Source organism: Saprolegnia parasitica, assembly GCF_000151545.1.
Source record: "Saprolegnia parasitica CBS 223.65 unplaced genomic scaffold supercont2.9, whole genome shotgun sequence".
Taxonomy (NCBI): domain Eukaryota; phylum Oomycota; class Saprolegniomycetes; order Saprolegniales; family Saprolegniaceae; genus Saprolegnia; species Saprolegnia parasitica.
This window is the reverse complement of record NW_012156403.1, coordinates 631,463-648,883: the sequence shown is the minus strand read 5'-3', so window position 1 is coordinate 648,883 and position 17,421 is coordinate 631,463. Positions and strand designations below refer to the sequence as shown.

The 17,421-nt window shown below is 60.4% G+C and overlaps 4 protein-coding genes across 4 annotated transcripts; 3 read left to right on the top strand and 1 right to left on the bottom strand.

Annotated features, from left to right (window-relative positions):
* Nucleotides 1-74: 74 nt before the first annotated feature.
* SPRG_03722 (hypothetical protein) lies at nt 75-4,147 on the top strand. Its single transcript, XM_012342292.1, has 5 exons — nt 75-1,553; nt 1,601-1,814; nt 1,870-3,582; nt 3,631-3,696; nt 3,745-4,147. Exons 1-5 carry the CDS (start codon nt 115-117, stop codon nt 4,096-4,098), a joined length of 3,786 nt encoding a protein of 1,261 aa, XP_012197682.1. The 5' UTR covers nt 75-114; the 3' UTR covers nt 4,099-4,147.
* Nucleotides 4,148-4,443: 296 nt separating this feature from the next.
* SPRG_03721 (hypothetical protein) lies at nt 4,444-8,658 on the bottom strand (the record flags this gene model as incomplete). The annotated part of the gene is made up of 5 exons (XM_012342291.1): nt 4,444-4,829; nt 4,885-4,950; nt 4,995-6,821; nt 6,869-8,488; nt 8,521-8,658. 5 exons carry the CDS (start codon nt 8,656-8,658, stop codon nt 4,476-4,478), a joined length of 4,005 nt encoding a protein of 1,334 aa, XP_012197681.1. The 3' UTR covers nt 4,444-4,475.
* A 1,230-nt stretch (nt 8,659-9,888) lies between these two features.
* SPRG_03720 (hypothetical protein) lies at nt 9,889-14,195 on the top strand. The gene is made up of 5 exons (XM_012342290.1): nt 9,889-11,688; nt 11,736-13,470; nt 13,533-13,612; nt 13,662-13,727; nt 13,783-14,195. Exons 1-5 carry the CDS (start codon nt 9,928-9,930, stop codon nt 14,128-14,130), a joined length of 3,990 nt encoding a protein of 1,329 aa, XP_012197680.1. The 5' UTR covers nt 9,889-9,927; the 3' UTR covers nt 14,131-14,195.
* A 369-nt stretch (nt 14,196-14,564) lies between these two features.
* SPRG_03719 (hypothetical protein) lies at nt 14,565-16,899 on the top strand (the record flags this gene model as incomplete). Its single annotated transcript, XM_012342289.1, has 12 exons — nt 14,565-14,574; nt 14,626-14,822; nt 14,867-15,041; nt 15,086-15,174; nt 15,245-15,582; nt 15,641-15,695; nt 15,743-15,796; nt 15,841-15,945; nt 16,275-16,372; nt 16,415-16,691; nt 16,743-16,837; nt 16,887-16,899. 12 exons carry the CDS (start codon nt 14,565-14,567, stop codon nt 16,897-16,899), a joined length of 1,506 nt encoding a protein of 501 aa, XP_012197679.1.
* Between the last annotated feature and the right edge of the window lie 522 nt (nt 16,900-17,421).

The following is a 17,421-nucleotide window of genomic DNA, read 5'->3' as shown; positions in this document are numbered from 1 at the left end:
GGGATTAAAGAGACGCGACTTGAGAATCGGAACGTTATTCTTGGCGCGCCATGTGGCAATGTTGCGGGTTAGCCAGCTGGTGCTGTCTCGAAAGCGGGCGTCCCAGTCTTTAGCATGCGCGTCCCGCCCCCCGAGCTGCTCAACCCGTGCGCGGGCGAGCCGATCGTGGCCGACACCAGCGGGCTCTGGCTGCCCTGCCCCGACATGACCCACTCGCGCGAAAGCATCGATCTCTTCCGCGCCGCGGACAGTGTTCTCGTGCCGCCAAGTCTCGAGGCTGCGATGCCAGAGTTCCTTCTTCCGCAGGCCCATACGACCAACCAAGACCATCCTGTTGCGCTCCTTGCGACAGTCGCCTTCGAGTCGAGCGTCGAGCACGCGACGCGCGGCGGCGACGATGACGACGACGACCTCGGATCGGCCGCGCGCCTCTCCGGCTGGGCCTGGAAGAAAGGCCATTCCCACAAGGCGTACCAGCGGCGGTTTTTTGTGCTTCAGAACGGCGACCTCTCGTACTACAACGCACCGGTTGGCCGGCACGGCTTGTACGACCAGAACAAGGGCTACCGTGGGTCCGTGCCGCTCTCGGCCGTCACCTCGCTCCAGCCGGCGAGCGTGCGACTCGTGTCTGGGCCCGCCAACCGCAGTCTTCGATCTCTATTTGTCAAGCAGCCGTCGCCTGACGCCGAAGAGCGCTTTGGCATCGACCTCGTGACGCCGGCTCGGACGTGGAGCCTCGTATTCGACGACGCCAGCGCACACGCCAAATGGACACGCGAGCTCGCGACCGCGGTGCCAACTGCAGCCGTGCACTCGGCCTTGCAAGGTGTCGAGACAAAGGATGTAGCGACGCTTCGCTCGCGATCAACCTCGACGCTGCCGACGATCGAATTTCCGTCCGACGCCTTGGTCGGCGACGTGCTCACGCTCACGCGGGCCAAGCTCGGGGTCAGGACCGGCAACGAGAAAGATGACGAGACAGTTGAAGACGATGACGTGATGCACCACTTTGCACTTCGCTTTGGCGGACACCAAGCCTATCTTCGGACGACAACCCACCAAATGCACGACTTTGCCCATGTCGCTGAGCTCCTGGCGACGGATTCGCGCAGTCTGCACCTCGTCCTCGTGCACGTGCCGCCGATGGCGATGTCGACACTGAGAACGAACCACCGTCCACTGGCGATGGCACGGCCCGCGCGCAGCCTCGATGCGGCCATGTCCTTTCCACTGACCATGCCGTCGCTCGTCGAGAGCTGGCGCGTGAGCCAGTCGGTGCGCATCTCGGTGCACGAAGCGCTCAACATTCCACTCGTCGCGTTTCTGAAGCAGCCATCGCACCTCGGTCTCGAGGCGACACCGCTCATGTACTCGCACGTGGTCGTGCGCGTCGAGCTCTGGTTTGGCGAGACGCTGCTCGAACCGTGGCAGGAAACCGCGCCCGTGAAGCTGCAAGCCAATACGTCCTACCCGGCGTGGACCGCAGTTTGGCCCGCGTCTTTAAAAGCGCTCAAGTCGAAGCGCAAGATCAACCAGCTGCCCCGCGAGACGCGGTCAGTTCATACTTGCGCCATGCGATGCGTCTCTGACGCGAACATAGGCTTGTCTGTACGCTCTTTGGCGTCAAGAAAGACGTGCACGGGCTCGCCACGTGCCTTGGCGACGACAGCGACCGCGAGCAGATTGTCGCCGCCTCCATGCAGCTATTCGACTTGCACGGCCAGCTGCGGCAGGGCCCACAGTACGTCGCGATGGTCGCCCACACCCACGTGCTCTCGCCACAGTGCTTGGATGCGTCCCAGCCGTTGCTACACGTACGTCGATTTCTCTTGTGTGCTAACATGTTCTCGCCTCATGCGCACAATATAGATGAGCTTTGGCGTCGCCGACTACCGATGCTACTTTGAGCTCATGCACAAATCGGTCTTTCTCAAGCAGCAACGCGGGCGCATGGCGTCGATCGAGCCGCGCTGCGGGTGGCTTCGAAAGCTCGGGCGCGGCGTCGGCCGGCGCATCTGGGCCGAGCGGTGGTTTGTGCTGGACGGCGGCCAGCTCCGCGACGCCGAGGACCCGGCGTTCCCGCCCAAGCACTGCATCGACGTCTCGTCGGCGTCGGTGAGCCTCATGGACGAGTTGAACGAGTCGTACACGACGTTTGCTGTCAACAAGGGGACGCGCAAGGAGCAGTCGACGTTTTGCTTTCAAGTGCTCGCGCAAGGGCACTTGTTGGTGCTCTCAGCGCCGACCAAGGCCGATCGAACCAGCTGGATGACGGCGATTCAAGCCGCTTCCACCGACGTAGAGCCTTCGCCACTCTCGTACCTTTTAAGTCCGTCGGGCGGCGCCGAGAGTCCGCGCAGCAGCAATGCGAGCAGCGTCGGCGGCGACGCCCTCGACGACGTGGTCGCGTTGCTCACGCGCGATCCGCTCGCCAAGCTCTCGTCGAGCCAAAAAGCGCTCGTGTGGTCCAACCGGAATGAATTTTTGCATCAGTTTGACATGCTGCGTCACGTGCTCTTGAGCGCCGACTGGACAAGCCCCGTCGACGTCGACGATGCCGCGATCTGCCTTCAGATCTGGGCCAAACCGGCAATGGCAGCCGAGTGGCTCTGCTTGTTGACGCCGGCGTTTCCAATGGCGCTGGTCCGCGACTTTGCACTGAGCCAGCTGACCTTGATGCCACCCGACGAGTGGGTGCGCATCCTCCCGCAGCTCGTACAAGCCATCAAGTGCGAGCCGTTTCTGGCCTCGGGGCTGGCACTGCACGTGCTCTCGCAGGCGTGGACGTACCCGGGGCACGCCGGCGTTGCCCTCTTTTGGCTCTTGACCGTCGAAGTCGAGTCGCCGCATGCAGGCTACCGCGAACGCTACGTAGCGCTGCTCAACGCCTACATGGCCGGCGTCGCGCCGCCGATCCGCGACAAGTGTCGCGCCCAGCACCATCTTTTTGGCTCGAACGGTGTCTTTGACAACTTGAGTCAGTACGTCAAGAAGCTCAAGAAGAAGAGTGTGTCGATGGTCGACATCAAGCAAGCCATGCAAGGGACGCTCGACGAGATCAACGAGACGCTGCCAAGCACGTTGATGCTGCCGCTCTACAACTCGGTCCAAGTCGGCAAGCTCCTCGTCGCCAAGTGCAAGGTCATGTCGTCGGCCAAACTCCCGCTCTGGCTTGTGTTTGAAAACGCCGAGGCTGGCGGCGACCCCGTCACAATCATCTTCAAGTCGGGCGACGACGTGCGCCAGGACAGCCTGACGCTGCAGCTGATCGGCGTGATGGACGAGCTCTGGCGCGAGCGCGGCTTGGATCTGGCGATGGAGCCGTACAAGTGCGTGGCCACGGGCCAGCGCGTCGGCTTGCTCCAGGTCGTCTTGCAGGCCGAGACGACCGCGGCGATCCATCAGCGCAACGGAGCGCTCGGTGCGTTTGATGACACGAGCTTCTCGTCGTGGTTGCGTCTGCACCACCCGACCCCCGAGGCATATGGCCTGGCCGTCGATCTCTTCCGGCGGTCGTGCGCGGGCTACTGCGTCGCGACGTGCGTTCTCGGCATTGGCGACCGGCACAACGACAACATTATGGTATCTTCTCGGTGTGGTGATCTGTCATGCTGACAACAATCGTGGTAGCTCACGCACGCGGGTCGGTACTTTCACATTGACTTTGGTCACTTTCTCGGCCACTTCAAGTACCAGGTAGAGACCATCGAGCAGTGTGACGGGTCGTCTGCACTGTGCGTCTAGTTTGGCATCAAGCGCGAGAAGACGCCGTTCGTATTTACACCCGAGATGGGCCACGTGCTTGGCGGCGTGAGCTCGGATGCGTTTTCGCAATTTGTCCAAACGTGCGGCGACGCCTTCAACATTGTGCGCCGGCACGTGGCACTGCTCTCGACGCTGCTCTTGCTCATGATTCCGGCCGGCATGCCCGAGCTGCGGGATGCAAGGGATTTGGACCACCTCGTCGAGATTGCACTGCTCGACGTCGACGATGCGACGGCAGCTGCCAACTTTGAGACCGCTGTGCACTACTGCATGGGCAGCACCTTCAAGCGCGTCGACAACACGATCCACATCATCGCCCACAAGTACCTGTAGAGTAGAATCGCCGTTGATGTTAGTAGTGTACAATATGTCTCATACCCCGTTTCGGTGAGAGGGAAACGCCGTTGCCGTGATGCGATATACCTCCTGTGACGAGATAGCCATGGGAATGGTTGAAAACTTGATAGTTACAGCACACGAAAGCCTGCTTTTGAGGGAATCGTCTTGGCCTCGACCGTCTGTACTTGTGAGAAGCTAGAGATACGTGGTACAAACAACTGCCTCGGCTCGTGGTCTCCTGTGTGGATGCAAAGCAAGGGAATACGAACCATTGTTCTGATTTGCTTGATCCAACGATCCGCAAGAGACAGACGTGCCAGAGAGACAAGACAATTCTTAAACTCGCAGTTCATAAACAGATACATGTAGGCTTACAAGTACTTGTGCGCGACAATGTGGAGTGTGTTGTCCCAGCGCTTAAAGCGTGACCCGAGGCAGTACTCGATAGCGACTTCAAAGCTCTTGGCTGCATCCGATGTCGAGAGCGTCGGCACACACACTTCAACGAGGTAGTTGATGTCGTCGCGGCTGCGCAATTCGGGCATTTCGGCCGGGATCATGAGCAGAAAGAGCGTCACAAGGAACGGCACGTGCTCGCGGACGACGTTGAACGCGTCGCCACACGTCTGCACAAACTTGGCATAGTCGTCTGCGCCGACGCCGCCAAGCACGTGCGCCATCTCGGGTGTAAAGACGAACGGCGTCTTCTCGCGCTTGATGCCAAACTAGACACGATGTGTTAATACATCGCATCAACTTCGTCGATGAGACAAGTCGTACCTGGTACTTGACGTGGCCGAGAAAGTGACCAAAGTCAATGTGAAAGTACCGACCCGCGTGCGTGAGCTACATGTTGTTATGACAGATCACCCCAACGGGAAGGTACATACCATAATGTTGTCGTTGTGCCGGTCACCGATACCGAGAACGCACGTCGCGACGCAGTAGCCTGCGCACGACCGGCGAAAGAGGTCGACGGCCATTTTGAGGCTCTTCTTGTCTTGGTTGTTGGCCGTGATCCAGTTGGTGAAGCTCGTCTCGTCAAAGGCGCCCAAGGTGCCGATGCGCTTGTGGATGTCGGCCGTCGTGATCGAATTGAGCACGACTTGGAGGATACCGGTCATGGGGCCCGTGGCCACGCACTTGTACGGCTCCATGGCCAGATCCAGGCCGCGCTCGCGCCAGAGCTCGTCCATCACGCGGATCAGCTGCAGCGTCAGACTGTCCTGGCGCACGTCGTCGCCCGACTTGAAGATGACTGTGACGGGGTCGCCGCCAGCCTCAGCGTTTTCAAACACAAGCCAGAGCGGGAGTTTGGCCGACGACATGACCTTGCACTTGGCAACGATGAGCTTGCCGACTTCGACACGCGGGTCGATCGGCAGCTGGTACGACGCCGGCAGAGTCGCGTTGAGCGCCGTGAGCTTGATACGGACCTCGGCGCGGATCTCGTCCATGGTCTTGCGCGCCGCCTTGAGCTGCTTGACGTACTGGCAGATGGCTTCGAGCGCCCCGGACGGCGAGAAGAGCGTGCTCTGCACAAAGAGCACGTCGCGCATCTTGGCCGACGAGACATCAATGAACGAATTCAAGAGCGTGCCAAAGCGTTCGCGGAACCGGTCGTTCTCGGCTTCGACCTTGAGCGCCCAGAAAAGGTCAAACCCAATCTGGTTCGGGTTGCGCAGCCCGCGCTCAATCAAGTGCAGCGCCAACGGCGACGCGTGGTAGCTCTCGTACTTGAGCGCTTGGACCAGCTGCGGGATGAAGTAGCTAAACGTCGTGTCGGCCATCGTGGCGAGCTTGTCGACGGCAAACTTGCGCACGTGGTCGGACGAGAACTCGACGTCGAGGAGCTCGAGGTACTCGGCCGGATGCAGCGGCGCGGCCCACGAGCCCATGAGCGCGCGGGCTTCCTCGACGTCCGCGGCGTTGGTCCACTGCACACACGAGAGGATTCGGGGCAACGCTCGGAACGAGTGCGTAAAGAGGTGTCGGTGGGCCCAGAGGACGGTCTTTTGCAGCTTGTTGAGGCGCACGAGCGGGTCGGTCTCGATGAGCACTTTGATTTCATCGAGGACCGCGGCGATCGACGACGACGACGAGGACGACGGCGACTCGAAGATCGACGCCGTGTCGAGCCGCTTGAGATCGTCCATCGAGACGGACGACGCCGTGATCGTGCTGCGCTGGCTGCTGAGCGCCGAGTCGTCGAGCTCGCGAAACTCGTTTTGGTTGTCGGACGCTTCGAACGCGACGGCGCGGATCGCCGCCATCCACTCGTCGCGGTCTTGCTTGGAGTCGGCGGCGATGAGGAAGACCCGACTCGACTCGAACGGCTTGAGCTTGAAGCCCCACGTGCGCTGCTCGCGGCGGGTGCCCTTGTTGACCGCAAACGTCGTGTACGTTTCTTTGAGTGCGTCACAGATGAGCACCGTCGCCTGCTTGAGCGGAATGAGCTTGGGCGCGCTACTGCTTTGGGCCGAGTCGCTGTAGCTGAGGACGCCTGTCGACGACGAGAGGCTGAACCAGCGCTTGCGCCACTTGCTCAGCGAGCCTTGCTGCCCGAGCTTCTTGAGCCAGCCCTTCTTTTCGATGACGAGGTTACGCGTGCCTTCGCCGTCGTCTTCATTGACCCCTTCGTCTTGGTTGTCGACGTTGTTGCTGTCGTCGTCTTGGAGCCGGTACTGGACGTCTGTGGGGAATTGCGCCATCGTCACCTACGCCATCGATGGTACCATTGAAGGGAGAGAGTCTGCGTATGTACGTGGAGGTACGGCTTGGTCGTGTCAATGATGTGCGGGACCGGGCCGACGCGGAGCGTGTACACGCTCGAGAGGAGCTGGTTGTAGACGTCGCCTTGCACGAGGAGGCCGTCGACGTCAAAGACGTTGATGGCGGTGCTGCAGATGCGCTCGCGCTCGTCGACGTTGGCGCTGGGCTTCCCATTCGCGTCCTTCTTGACGCCGTAGAGCGTCAACACGAGCCGCGCGGTCCGCGGCAAATCCTTGATCTTCATCTTGGTGCGGTACCACTTGGGTTCGTGCCAGCGCGCGACGTAGTCGTTGACGGTCCACGCGACGCCACTGCTCGCGGGTGTCGAGGCGGTCTGGAGCTGGAGCTTGGTGTCAATAGACTCGATCGCGTCTTCGAGGCGCTGGCCGCCGTCAAAGAGCTCGACGCGGAAGAGGACATCTGCATACAGAAGCGGTTGCTTCTCGATGCTCATGTCATGCGACGTGCGCTTGAGCGACGACGTATAGCCCGGGCAGTTGATGGCGCGATGGATGCAGAAACGAAGCGGTTCCTTGAGGTTCGAACTCGGCGCGAGCAGCGACGGGCCGCTCGTCGTCGTCTCTGGGATCGCGTCGTCCTCGATCTTCTCGACCGCGTTGTTGGTCGTGTGGTGTACGTCGGGCGCCTCGAACGCAGCCATCGAGGTTGCGAGCATCGACGAGAGTCGACCGGACGACTTGATGTTGCTCAGCACGCGCTTGTGGCTCGGCGTCAGCGTCAAGGACGCCTTGGGCACGACCGAGAGCCGCAGCATCTTCTTGGTCACGAGGCACTCGCGCACGGACGTGTAGTCGGCGACGCGGCGCTTCGGGTCGATGAGGTAGTCTTTGAAGCCCGTGAGCTTGAGCACGTAGTCGGAGGGGTTGTAGGGCCGGAGCGCCGACGCATCGACCGTCGCTTCGTAGCTGTGGAAGATGTGTGCAATGGCCATCTCGACCGTGAACGCTTGGGGCAGATTGAGCCGGACGTCGGTCTTGGCGGTGGCGCGGACTTCTTGGAGGCAGAGCATGCGGCGGTAGACGATGTTGACGACCTGGAAGCTCACCGTGTGGCTGAGCGCGTTGACCCACTTCATGTACTCGGCCTCGGACTCGGCTTGCAGCACCCACGTTCGGTTCGTCGTCACGAGCTCGAACGCCCACCAGAGGTCGCGCTCGCTGCAGGGCTGGAAGCACGAAATCTTGTCGAGCTCGATCATGCCTTTTTGCAGCTTGGCGCGCTCGGGCCGCGAGTACTTGGCGTTGTCGACTTCGCGCTTGTAGTACGCAATGACGTTGCCCTCCAGCTGCATCCAGCGCTTCTTCATGGACGTGTTGCCTTCGCCACGCTTCTTGAGCCATCCGAGCGTGCTGGGCGCGTCGCTCGGAGGCATCGTCGGACGCTCGTCGTCGTCGTCGTCGTCGTCGAGAAGCTCTTGTGGAAGCCGGGCGACGGTCTTGAGGAAGGCGTCGGCGACGTCATGCGCCGCCCAGTCGCCTTGCTCGAGCTTGTACTCGGGCGTTGTCGCGCGCGCCTCGAGCTCATCCGGCGACACGTCGAGGTGCATGTCCTGCAGCACGTTGGAGAGCGCCTCGCGGAACCGGACGCTCTCCTTCGAGTGCATGAGGGATGCCACGTCTCGACGCCGCCCGCGTCCGCATTGTTGTTGTTGTTGTTGTTGTCGTCGAGGTCGCCACACCACGAGAGACCATACGGGTTGAGCTCGTCCATGCTCGGCAAGGCCATCTCGAGCTCCGTCGACGACGTGCAGCGGATCACCATCTTCGTCGTCGTCGGTGAATATCCACGGAACCAAACTCGGATTGAGCAAAACGCCGACTTTTGAGCATCCATTTTGAGCATCCGGACTGGCATGTCGCAACAGCGCTCTCCTCTCACGTGAAATATGTGATATATACAATACACACGCGTGCGATTCGACAAAACCCACCGACGACGCGGTTCAACGACGCTTCTCCCGCCACGGCAATTCAGCAAGGGGGCGTGACGCAGCGACGTCAAGTGCAAGAGTCTGCGTCGCTTTGGCCCGTCTCGAAGCTTCGTCCAGTGGCAGATACATGTAGCAGGCGCCACCCGGTGAGCGCCGGTGGCGACGTGGCAGTGGACGGCTTATGCTCGCTTCTTCCTTGACCTGGACGGACGCACGATTACACTGTAGATAGTATCGCCAAGTACTACTAACTGTAAACACGACCGATCCATGCTAGCGGCGGTAGGCCAACGCGGTACTGGGAACGGAACGACCCACGAGCGAGACCTTGCAATCGAGACCGCGCGGAGGGTACTGGGCGTCGGTGGATCCTCGATAGGCGCCGTCCCGGACCCGCGAAACCAGCCGCTATGATAGACCCGGTGATCGACTCACTGCTTTGCAGGTCGAGTCAGCCTGCCGATGAATTTTCACATGCAAATCTCACGTTTTTCACTTGTCGCGGGGTCGTGAGAGTCGAAATTTGAGTCAGTGAATCGTACGGTCATCGAATTCACTTGCCACACTCGGTCCTTTGCGCTCGATGCCACGCACCATGTCGCTCATTCCCATCCACGAGGATCGGTACATATACCCAATGCACCCTTCTTCGGCGCCAAGGTGCTTGTATCGCTTTGACACGCTTGGCCGCGTTGAACTCGGCGCATATGGGGATTTCCACCAATCCAACGCGATGAATCTCACGCAAACGCATTTCATTGGCTATAAAGATGGGAGAGTCATGTCGAATATTTTGAAAGTAATAATAAAATAAAATATGCGCAAACGACGGCGACAATCCCACGACGATCCCGGTGCTTGTTTGTGTTTTTACAGCATCAATTAAAAAAGGCGATCATATTAATATTCATGCTGTCCATTGCACCAATGGTATTTCAATGCGATGGGGTATCCGGATGCGCGGGCGACGGGGAGGCCGGATACGGTCGGCCGCCGTTTGACTGGCAGCATCTCTTTGCAAGTCGAATAAAATTGCAGCATTTTATTATATTAAATATATTCAATATTCGGCGGCGACCCTGGACACAGACGCAGATAAGATGAACAGCAGTCGGGGCTCGATGGACTTCGCGGCCATGGCGACCTCGGGGAAGCTGCCGGCCTTCGACGACCTCAACCCCTTCGCGCAGTACGGCAGCGGTGCCAAGGCTGCCGAGGCCGGCCGGTGGCAGCCCGTGCCCGGCCTCGTCCACTCGAAGGAGAGTCTCGCGCTGCGGCAGGCGGTCGGCGCGATCCTCAAGGGCGTTCACGAAGAGGTCAAGGCCGAGACGCTCGAGATCCGCGCCAACACGCCCGAGTACCGGCTCGAGAACGACGACTGGATCGCGCACCGCAACAGCAACAAGGTGCTGCCGCAGACGCTCAAGACGGTCGCGCGCCTGCCCATGAGCCTCCTCATCACCAACCCCAACCACGTCGGTGTCGACAAGGAGAAGCTCAACGTCGCTGGCTGGCTCAAGAAGAAGGGCGAGAAAAACACGGCCATGAAGAAGCGCTACATGGAGCTCGAGAACAAGGTGCTCACGTACTACAAAAAGAAGCCCGAGCACCGCGGCCGGCCGCTCTCGCGCGAAGAGAAGGTCCCTCTCATGCAGGGCAAGATCGAGCTCGACAAGGTCTCGTCGGTCCAGCCGACCACGATCAAGGGCGTGACCGTCAAGTGGGGCATCGATCTCGTCACGACGAACCGGACGTGGGTGCTGCAGGCCGAGTCCGAAGACGAGTACCAGATGTGGGTCCATGCGCTTTGCCACTCGGTGCGCTTTCACTGCGTCAACCTTATCTACCGGCGCATGCTCCAGCTCGCCGAGGTGTCGGCGTCCGCCGAGAACGAAGTCCGTCTCGTGATCCTCCCGTCCTACACGGTCCAGGAGTCGGTCGAACACATCTTCAACTGCTACAAGCTCATGCTGGACGCAGCGCCGTTGCATCCGTACGACCCGAAGGAGTACGTGCTCAAGTTTACCGGGTACCGCGACTACATGATCGATCCGTTCCGCGAAGTCAGCAACTACCAGCACGTGCGCGAGTGCCTAATCACGAAGAAGACTCTCTGCCTCACGCTCGTGCACCAGAGCAAGATCAAGGAAGCGCTCCAGCGCGGCCTGAGCATGCGCCCGGCGTCCGGGCTCATCTACAACGAAGCCGTGTGCCGGCCGGCGCCGTCGTCGTCGGGTGCGAGCCGCAACAAGTTCAACTTTACGACGCTTGGCAACGACTGGCAGACTTCCAGCGACGTTGACAACAACGCCGACAGCCAGTTTACGACTGGAAAGAGCTGCCACTACCGCGAGCCGCTCCGCTTTTGCATCAACCGTGTGCTCAACATCCCTCGCTACACGACGCACCTCCGCCGGACGGCCCACGACATGGCGCCGGAGCAGCGGCCGCTCCTCTTCACCAATGGCATTGTGACCATCGAGCTCTACAACGGCGGCAAGCTCCTCGAAAATGTGGTTGAGACCACCGACGTGCGCATGAAGGCGCAGATGGACGACGGTCTCATCGCGGTCTGGACCGAGCCCAAGTGGTACAAGACCAAGTTGCGTCTGTACGAGATTCCTCGCACGGCGCGCCTCGTCTTTACGCTCTATGGTGTCCGGAAGGGCCTCGGCGGCGTCGTCTCCAACAACAGCGACGGCAACGACCGCGAACGCATCCTCACGACGGGCCTTAACGTGTTTGACGTCGAGGGCCTCATCGCGCAGGGCGACCAGTACATGCAGATGCTCGACAACTTGCATACGAGCCACCACGGTCCGGTGCCGCACGTCATTGACCCGGCCAAGCCCATTATCCACGTACGCTCTTGCTGTATACTACCTACGACCTCATGCGATGCATCTAGGTGTCGCTCTCGTCGTTCCATGCCGACATTGTATTTGATTGGTCGGCGGGCAACGCGTCGAACGCAGCGACCGAACAATTCTCGTCCAGCACCAACGGCTCCCGCAGCGAGACGCTCGAAAAGTCGGGCTGGCTCAAGAAGACGGGCAAGAGCCACACGCTGACCGCGTGGCAGAACCGGTGGTTCACGCTGTCGCAGACGACGCACTCGCTCTCGTACGCCGAAGACGTCAATGCGCCGGCCAAGCACACGATCGACCTCCTTGGTGCCAACGTCATGATCGCCGACGAGCTCAACGAGCGCTACACGACGTTTGCGGTCTCGAAGGGCACGCGCAAAGAGCAGAGCACGTGGGTCTTTAAGCTCCGAGCGGCCGAGAGCTCGCGCGAGTTCATCTTGTGCGCCAACACACGCCAAGAGCGGGAAGAGTGGCTCATGGCCATCAAGATGGTAGCGTCGGGTGAGACGCTCTCGGACGACGAGGATGACAACGACAGCTTCAACCTGGGCAACCAGTACGACAACGACTTCAGCCGACTGACCTTGGACCCGGGTGCCGCGGATCGCAGCACGATCCTGCACGGCTACTCGATGAACCTCATGTCGGAGCGCGGCCGTGTCATGAGCGGGCGCCAATCGTCGCTCAACAGCAGCGTCTTCTCGGACGGCGGCACAAAAGCGCTCGACGACCTCCGCGAGACGATCCGGCGGGACCCGCTCTACCGCCTCTCGTCGTTCCAGAAGGCCATCATGTGGAAGAACCGAGCCGACTTCATGGACAAGTTTGAGTTTCTTCCACGCATGCTTACGTGTGTCAACTGGTTCAACGCCAAGGAGGTCGACGACGTCATTGCGTTCCTCCCGCGCTGGGCCAAGGCGAGCCATCCCGCCGCGTACATTGAGCTCCTCGACATGGAGTTTGCCCACGAAGGCGTCCGGCAGTTTGCCGTCGACAAGCTCGCTGAGATGGCCGACACGACGTTCAGCTACTTCCTTCCGCAGCTGGTCCAAGCGCTTAAATTTGAGAACCACCACGTGTCGCCACTCGCCAAGCATTTGATTGAGCGCGCGATCAAGAACCCGAACCAGATCGGCTTTGACCTCTTCTGGAGCATGAAGGTCGAGTCGTACAACGAGCAGTACAAGGAGCGGTACGGCCTCCTCCTCAACACGTACGTGGACGTGTGCTCGTACAAGATGCGCTCGATCCTCGAAATTCAGGACAAGCTCTTCTCGGAGAAGGGCGTGTTTGAGCAGATTTGCCAAGAGATCAAGGAGTTCGCGCACACCAACAAATCGATGGACGCGATGAAGGCGCTCTTGCATCAGCGCCTCGATGAACTCAACGAGTCGCTCCAGTCGGCGTACCAGCTGCCGATTGATCCGCGTGTCGAAGTCCGCCGCATCGTTGTCAAGAAGTGCAAGATCATGTCGTCGGCCAAATTGCCCCTCTGGCTCGAGTTTGAAAATGCCGAGGAAGGCGGCGACCCGGTCATCATCATCTTCAAGGCCGGCGACGACGTGCGCCAGGACTGCCTCACGCTGCAGCTCATCCGCTTGATGGACGAAATGTGGCGTGAAGACGGCAAGGATCTCGCCATGGAGCCGTACAAGTGCGTCTCGACGGGCCCCATGACCGGTATCCTTCAAGTCGTCCAACATGCCGTGACGACGGCCGACGTACACAAGCGCGGCGGGGCGATGGGCGGCATCTTTGGCGCGTTCAACGATGCGAGTTTTACCGACTGGATCGAAGCCAACAACGCCGACGCGCGCAGCAAAAGGGAGGTGACTGAGAGGTGACTGGTTCGTGCGCCGGCTACTGCGTTGCGACGTACGTCCTCGGTATCGGCGATCGCCACAACGACAACATCATGGTATGCCTCGATCTCCCTCCATATGAAAGCTCATGGGCTATGGTGCTAGATCACGACGGGTGGCCGCTACTTCCATATCGATTTCGGCCATTTCCTCGGCTTTATGAAGTACCAGGTACTGGGAATTCTGATCCTCTTGCATGGGAATCTCATGATCATGGTCTGTCTAGTATGGTATCAAGCGTGAGAAGACGCCCTTTGTGTTTACACCCGAGATGGCGCACGTGTTTGGCGGCATTGGCACTGACATGTTCCGCAAGTTCCAGGACCTCGCGGGCGAGGCGTTCAACGTGGTGCGCCGGCACTTGCATCTGCTAGTCTCTCTGCTCCTGCTCATGATTCCGGCCGACATGCCGGAGCTCCGTCGGCGCGACGACATCAACTACATTGTCGAGATCATGGGCAGCGACAAGTCGGACGCGGAAGCCGCAGCCATGTTTGCCGACCTCATCGTGCAGTGCACCAAGAACACGTTCAAGCGCATCGACAACACATTGCACATTCTCAAGCACAGCTAAAGACGTACCTGGTCGCTCCTATTTTAACATTGGTCGTATCTGTCTGCGTGGTTACACCCGTTCAAAAAGCTCTTTGGCTGGCGATGGGTTCGATACTTGCAAACGTTCTTCTGGATCTCCATTGCACGATGCTACCGCCAAAATCAGCTTCTCGTTGACGCCCTCGACTCTAACGTGGCACCCAGCAACGCCAAGTGAATTGAAGGACAACTAGGACTTGTTACTATAAGACATGTCGCATGTCTCAGCTTCTCGCGTCAGACAAGGTGTATATTGATCTGGTTTTGGCGACTTACTTTACGAATAGGCGCTCGCTACATATTGCGTCAACCAATCACAGCGATACATTGCGATCTTCGGCGGCCGCGGATCTTCTGCTCGAATATTAATATACTCCAATCTGCGGAGGCCAAGTGCCGGGTAACGCTTGTAGCATGGAGCTCCGTACGTTCTACCTCGCATGCTGATGGACAACGGGCGATCGAGGCGTGGTAGACATGGAGCAGCTGCGGCAGATCGTCCGCCGGGCCGAGAAGCGCCATGGCCAGACGCAGCATCTCTCGCTCGTGCAGGTGCTCGAGGCCGCTGCGCTCGAGCAGCACCCGACCTCGACGCATCGAGATCTGCACCGGTCGCTCCTCACGCTGGCCCTCGACCCCGAAGAGGACTGGTGGAAGAAGCTGTCCCGGCTGGTTCCCACCAATCCCTCGCCAGTCTCTTGCTCATACATTCGTAGGCGTCGACACGTCCAAGCCGACGAGCACCGTCGCGGGATCGAACTGCGTCGGTCGACCGCTTCTCCGACGTCCTTTCCGCGACAACAACGTCGCAGCGGACGACAATGACGGTGAAGACGAGCACGGACGGACGCCGTGCGCGTTCGGCCATGCACGTCACCGACAAGATGACAGGTAGAGCGTCTGCACTGTCTGCAGGAGTATGTCATGCCACGTAGCCACACGCGCACCGGTCGTTGTCGTCGATACGCACTCGTACGAGAGCTTCCGCCTGCTCTCGATGACCTTTACCCACTGGACGCGCTATGTGCTCGAAGCGCGGTCCCGGTGCGATACCGCAACCTCCAAACTGTACTATAGAAGCTCGACATGGATAGGCGCCTGCCCCCATCCAGCTGCGCTGTCTCTTTCGGTGGCTCGACACAACGTTGCCGACAGCAGATCCGACAGCACTGGGATCGACGCTGGCGTCGCTCGCGCTGACCAAGTCGCTGGACGTCACGTCCAAGCGCATGGCACTCTTGCTCCACGCCGATGCAACCTTGCGCACCTGGGTACTCCTCAAGGTCTGGCGAGCATGGATCCAGCATGCACGCGCCGACCTCCATCGCCGAGTCACGGTCCAGCACCGCTTCTACGACGCTCGGCACCGAGACGCACGCGATCTGCTGCGTCTCTGGCACCGCTACGTGATCGCTGTCGCCCCTAAAGAGCGGTACATGGCGAGACGCCACGTCCAGCAAGCAATGCGATCGCATTGGCATGCCTGGAAGGACGCCCTTCGCCTTCGCGCTGCAGACCACGCATACGTGCTGCACGAACAGCAGCGTATCTTTCAACGATGGCGCGCCTTCCACCACCAGAGACGGCTGCAGCGCGCTCGAGCCGACGCAGATGCAGCCATCGCTGCCACTCGCCGACTCGCGCAGGTCGACGACAAGACCCGAGGTGTTTTGTAACGCGATGCGATTAGGCCTTTCGCGCGTGGAAGACCGGCACTCTTCGGCAGCAAGAGGCTGCGTGGCGCGGCCACCAAGCGCGCTGTCGCCGCACCTTGTGTCGATGGCGGACGCTCTGCGTACGATCCCACGCCTTTCATCTCGTGCACCACACGTATGTACTTCGTCACCTGCGGGCTTGCGTTGTGCAATGGCGGCGATATCTTGCACGGCAACAAGCCAAGCGATTCTTGCATGCTCGCTGCGACCGCGTCGCCCACGGGCTCATGCGGCGGCGGGCGCTGGCGATGTGGATCGACCTTTGTCGCCGCGGCCGGTATCACCGCCTCGCGCTGGATCGTGCTACCCACGTACGTCTCCTCTCGCCTTCAGACGGTCTGCATGCCAGGACGCTTCGTAGCATTGTGCCACCACACAAACGCAAAGGCTTTGGCGCGCGTGGCACCAGCTGCTGCACAAGGCGCGCCGACGCCGGTTTCTCCAAACGACAGTCGCCTCTGCCTTTCGACGCTGCGACACGCTGCGCTGGGTCGCGCGCTGGCGAGCGTGCGTCGCGACAACACAGTTGCAATATCTTATGCGTCGTAGGTCGACGGCCACTGCCCTGCACACGCAGACAATCGACCTGCGCCGGGTGCAAACAGTGCGAAGGCGGCGCTTCTGGCGGCACTGGAAGCGCCGTCGGTTGCACGCGACCATCGCCTCTGTCTTTCACGCGCAGATGGCGTCGCATACAAAAGCCGGCGCGCTATTGCTCTGGCAACGCTTTGTCGTTCAACGGCAGGCGCGGCACGCGAAATGGATGGCAGCGTGGGCGTGTCACCATCGCCACCTGCAGCGGCGCACCTTGCGGCGCTGGCGCGAGGTTCGTCGACAGGCTCGATCGCAACCTGCATGCTATCATGAAATGGAGTAGACGCGACAGCATCAGCAGCGCATGGCGAGCCTTCTGGCTACCGCTCTTTACAACCACCTTGGTCGCACCTTTGGCACGTGGCGTGCGAACGTCCAGTACTCTCGTCGCCTCCAAAAGGTGCAGATATTCGTGCGTCAACATCAGCTCGAGAATTTGAGCCGTGGCTCGTGGCACGCCTGGCGCCGTCGCTTCCAACACCAGCGACGCGCCACCGCGTATTCACGGCGGCGAAGCGACAAGCTACTGGGGACGTTGTTTGGAGCTTGGGCAGCGTACAAGCGGTACATCTCGAGCTGGAATCGTGCCGGCTTTACCAAGTACGTAGTGCGCATTGCCAACGGCGGCGAAATCTCGAGCGTCTACGGAGTCGTCAGAGCACTGCCACACTGCGACGAGTCTGGCGCGACTGGCAAGCGTCCGTCCTCAAGACACGAGGGCGCTCGCGTCGCGCGGAGAGAGTCCGGTGTCAGTGGCAGGCCCTTGAGGTCCACTCGGCCTGGGTGGCATGGCGTTTTGTGTACCAGGCGCGATGCGCCGCCACTGCAAAGGCCCAAACCACGCTCGCATGGTGGCGACACCGCTTTCAACGGCAAATGGTTTCGCGCCTGGCGCACCGTCGCAACGGAAGCCAGAGTACTGCGTCAACGCGGACAAGACGTCGTCCATCGCCTTCTCGGCT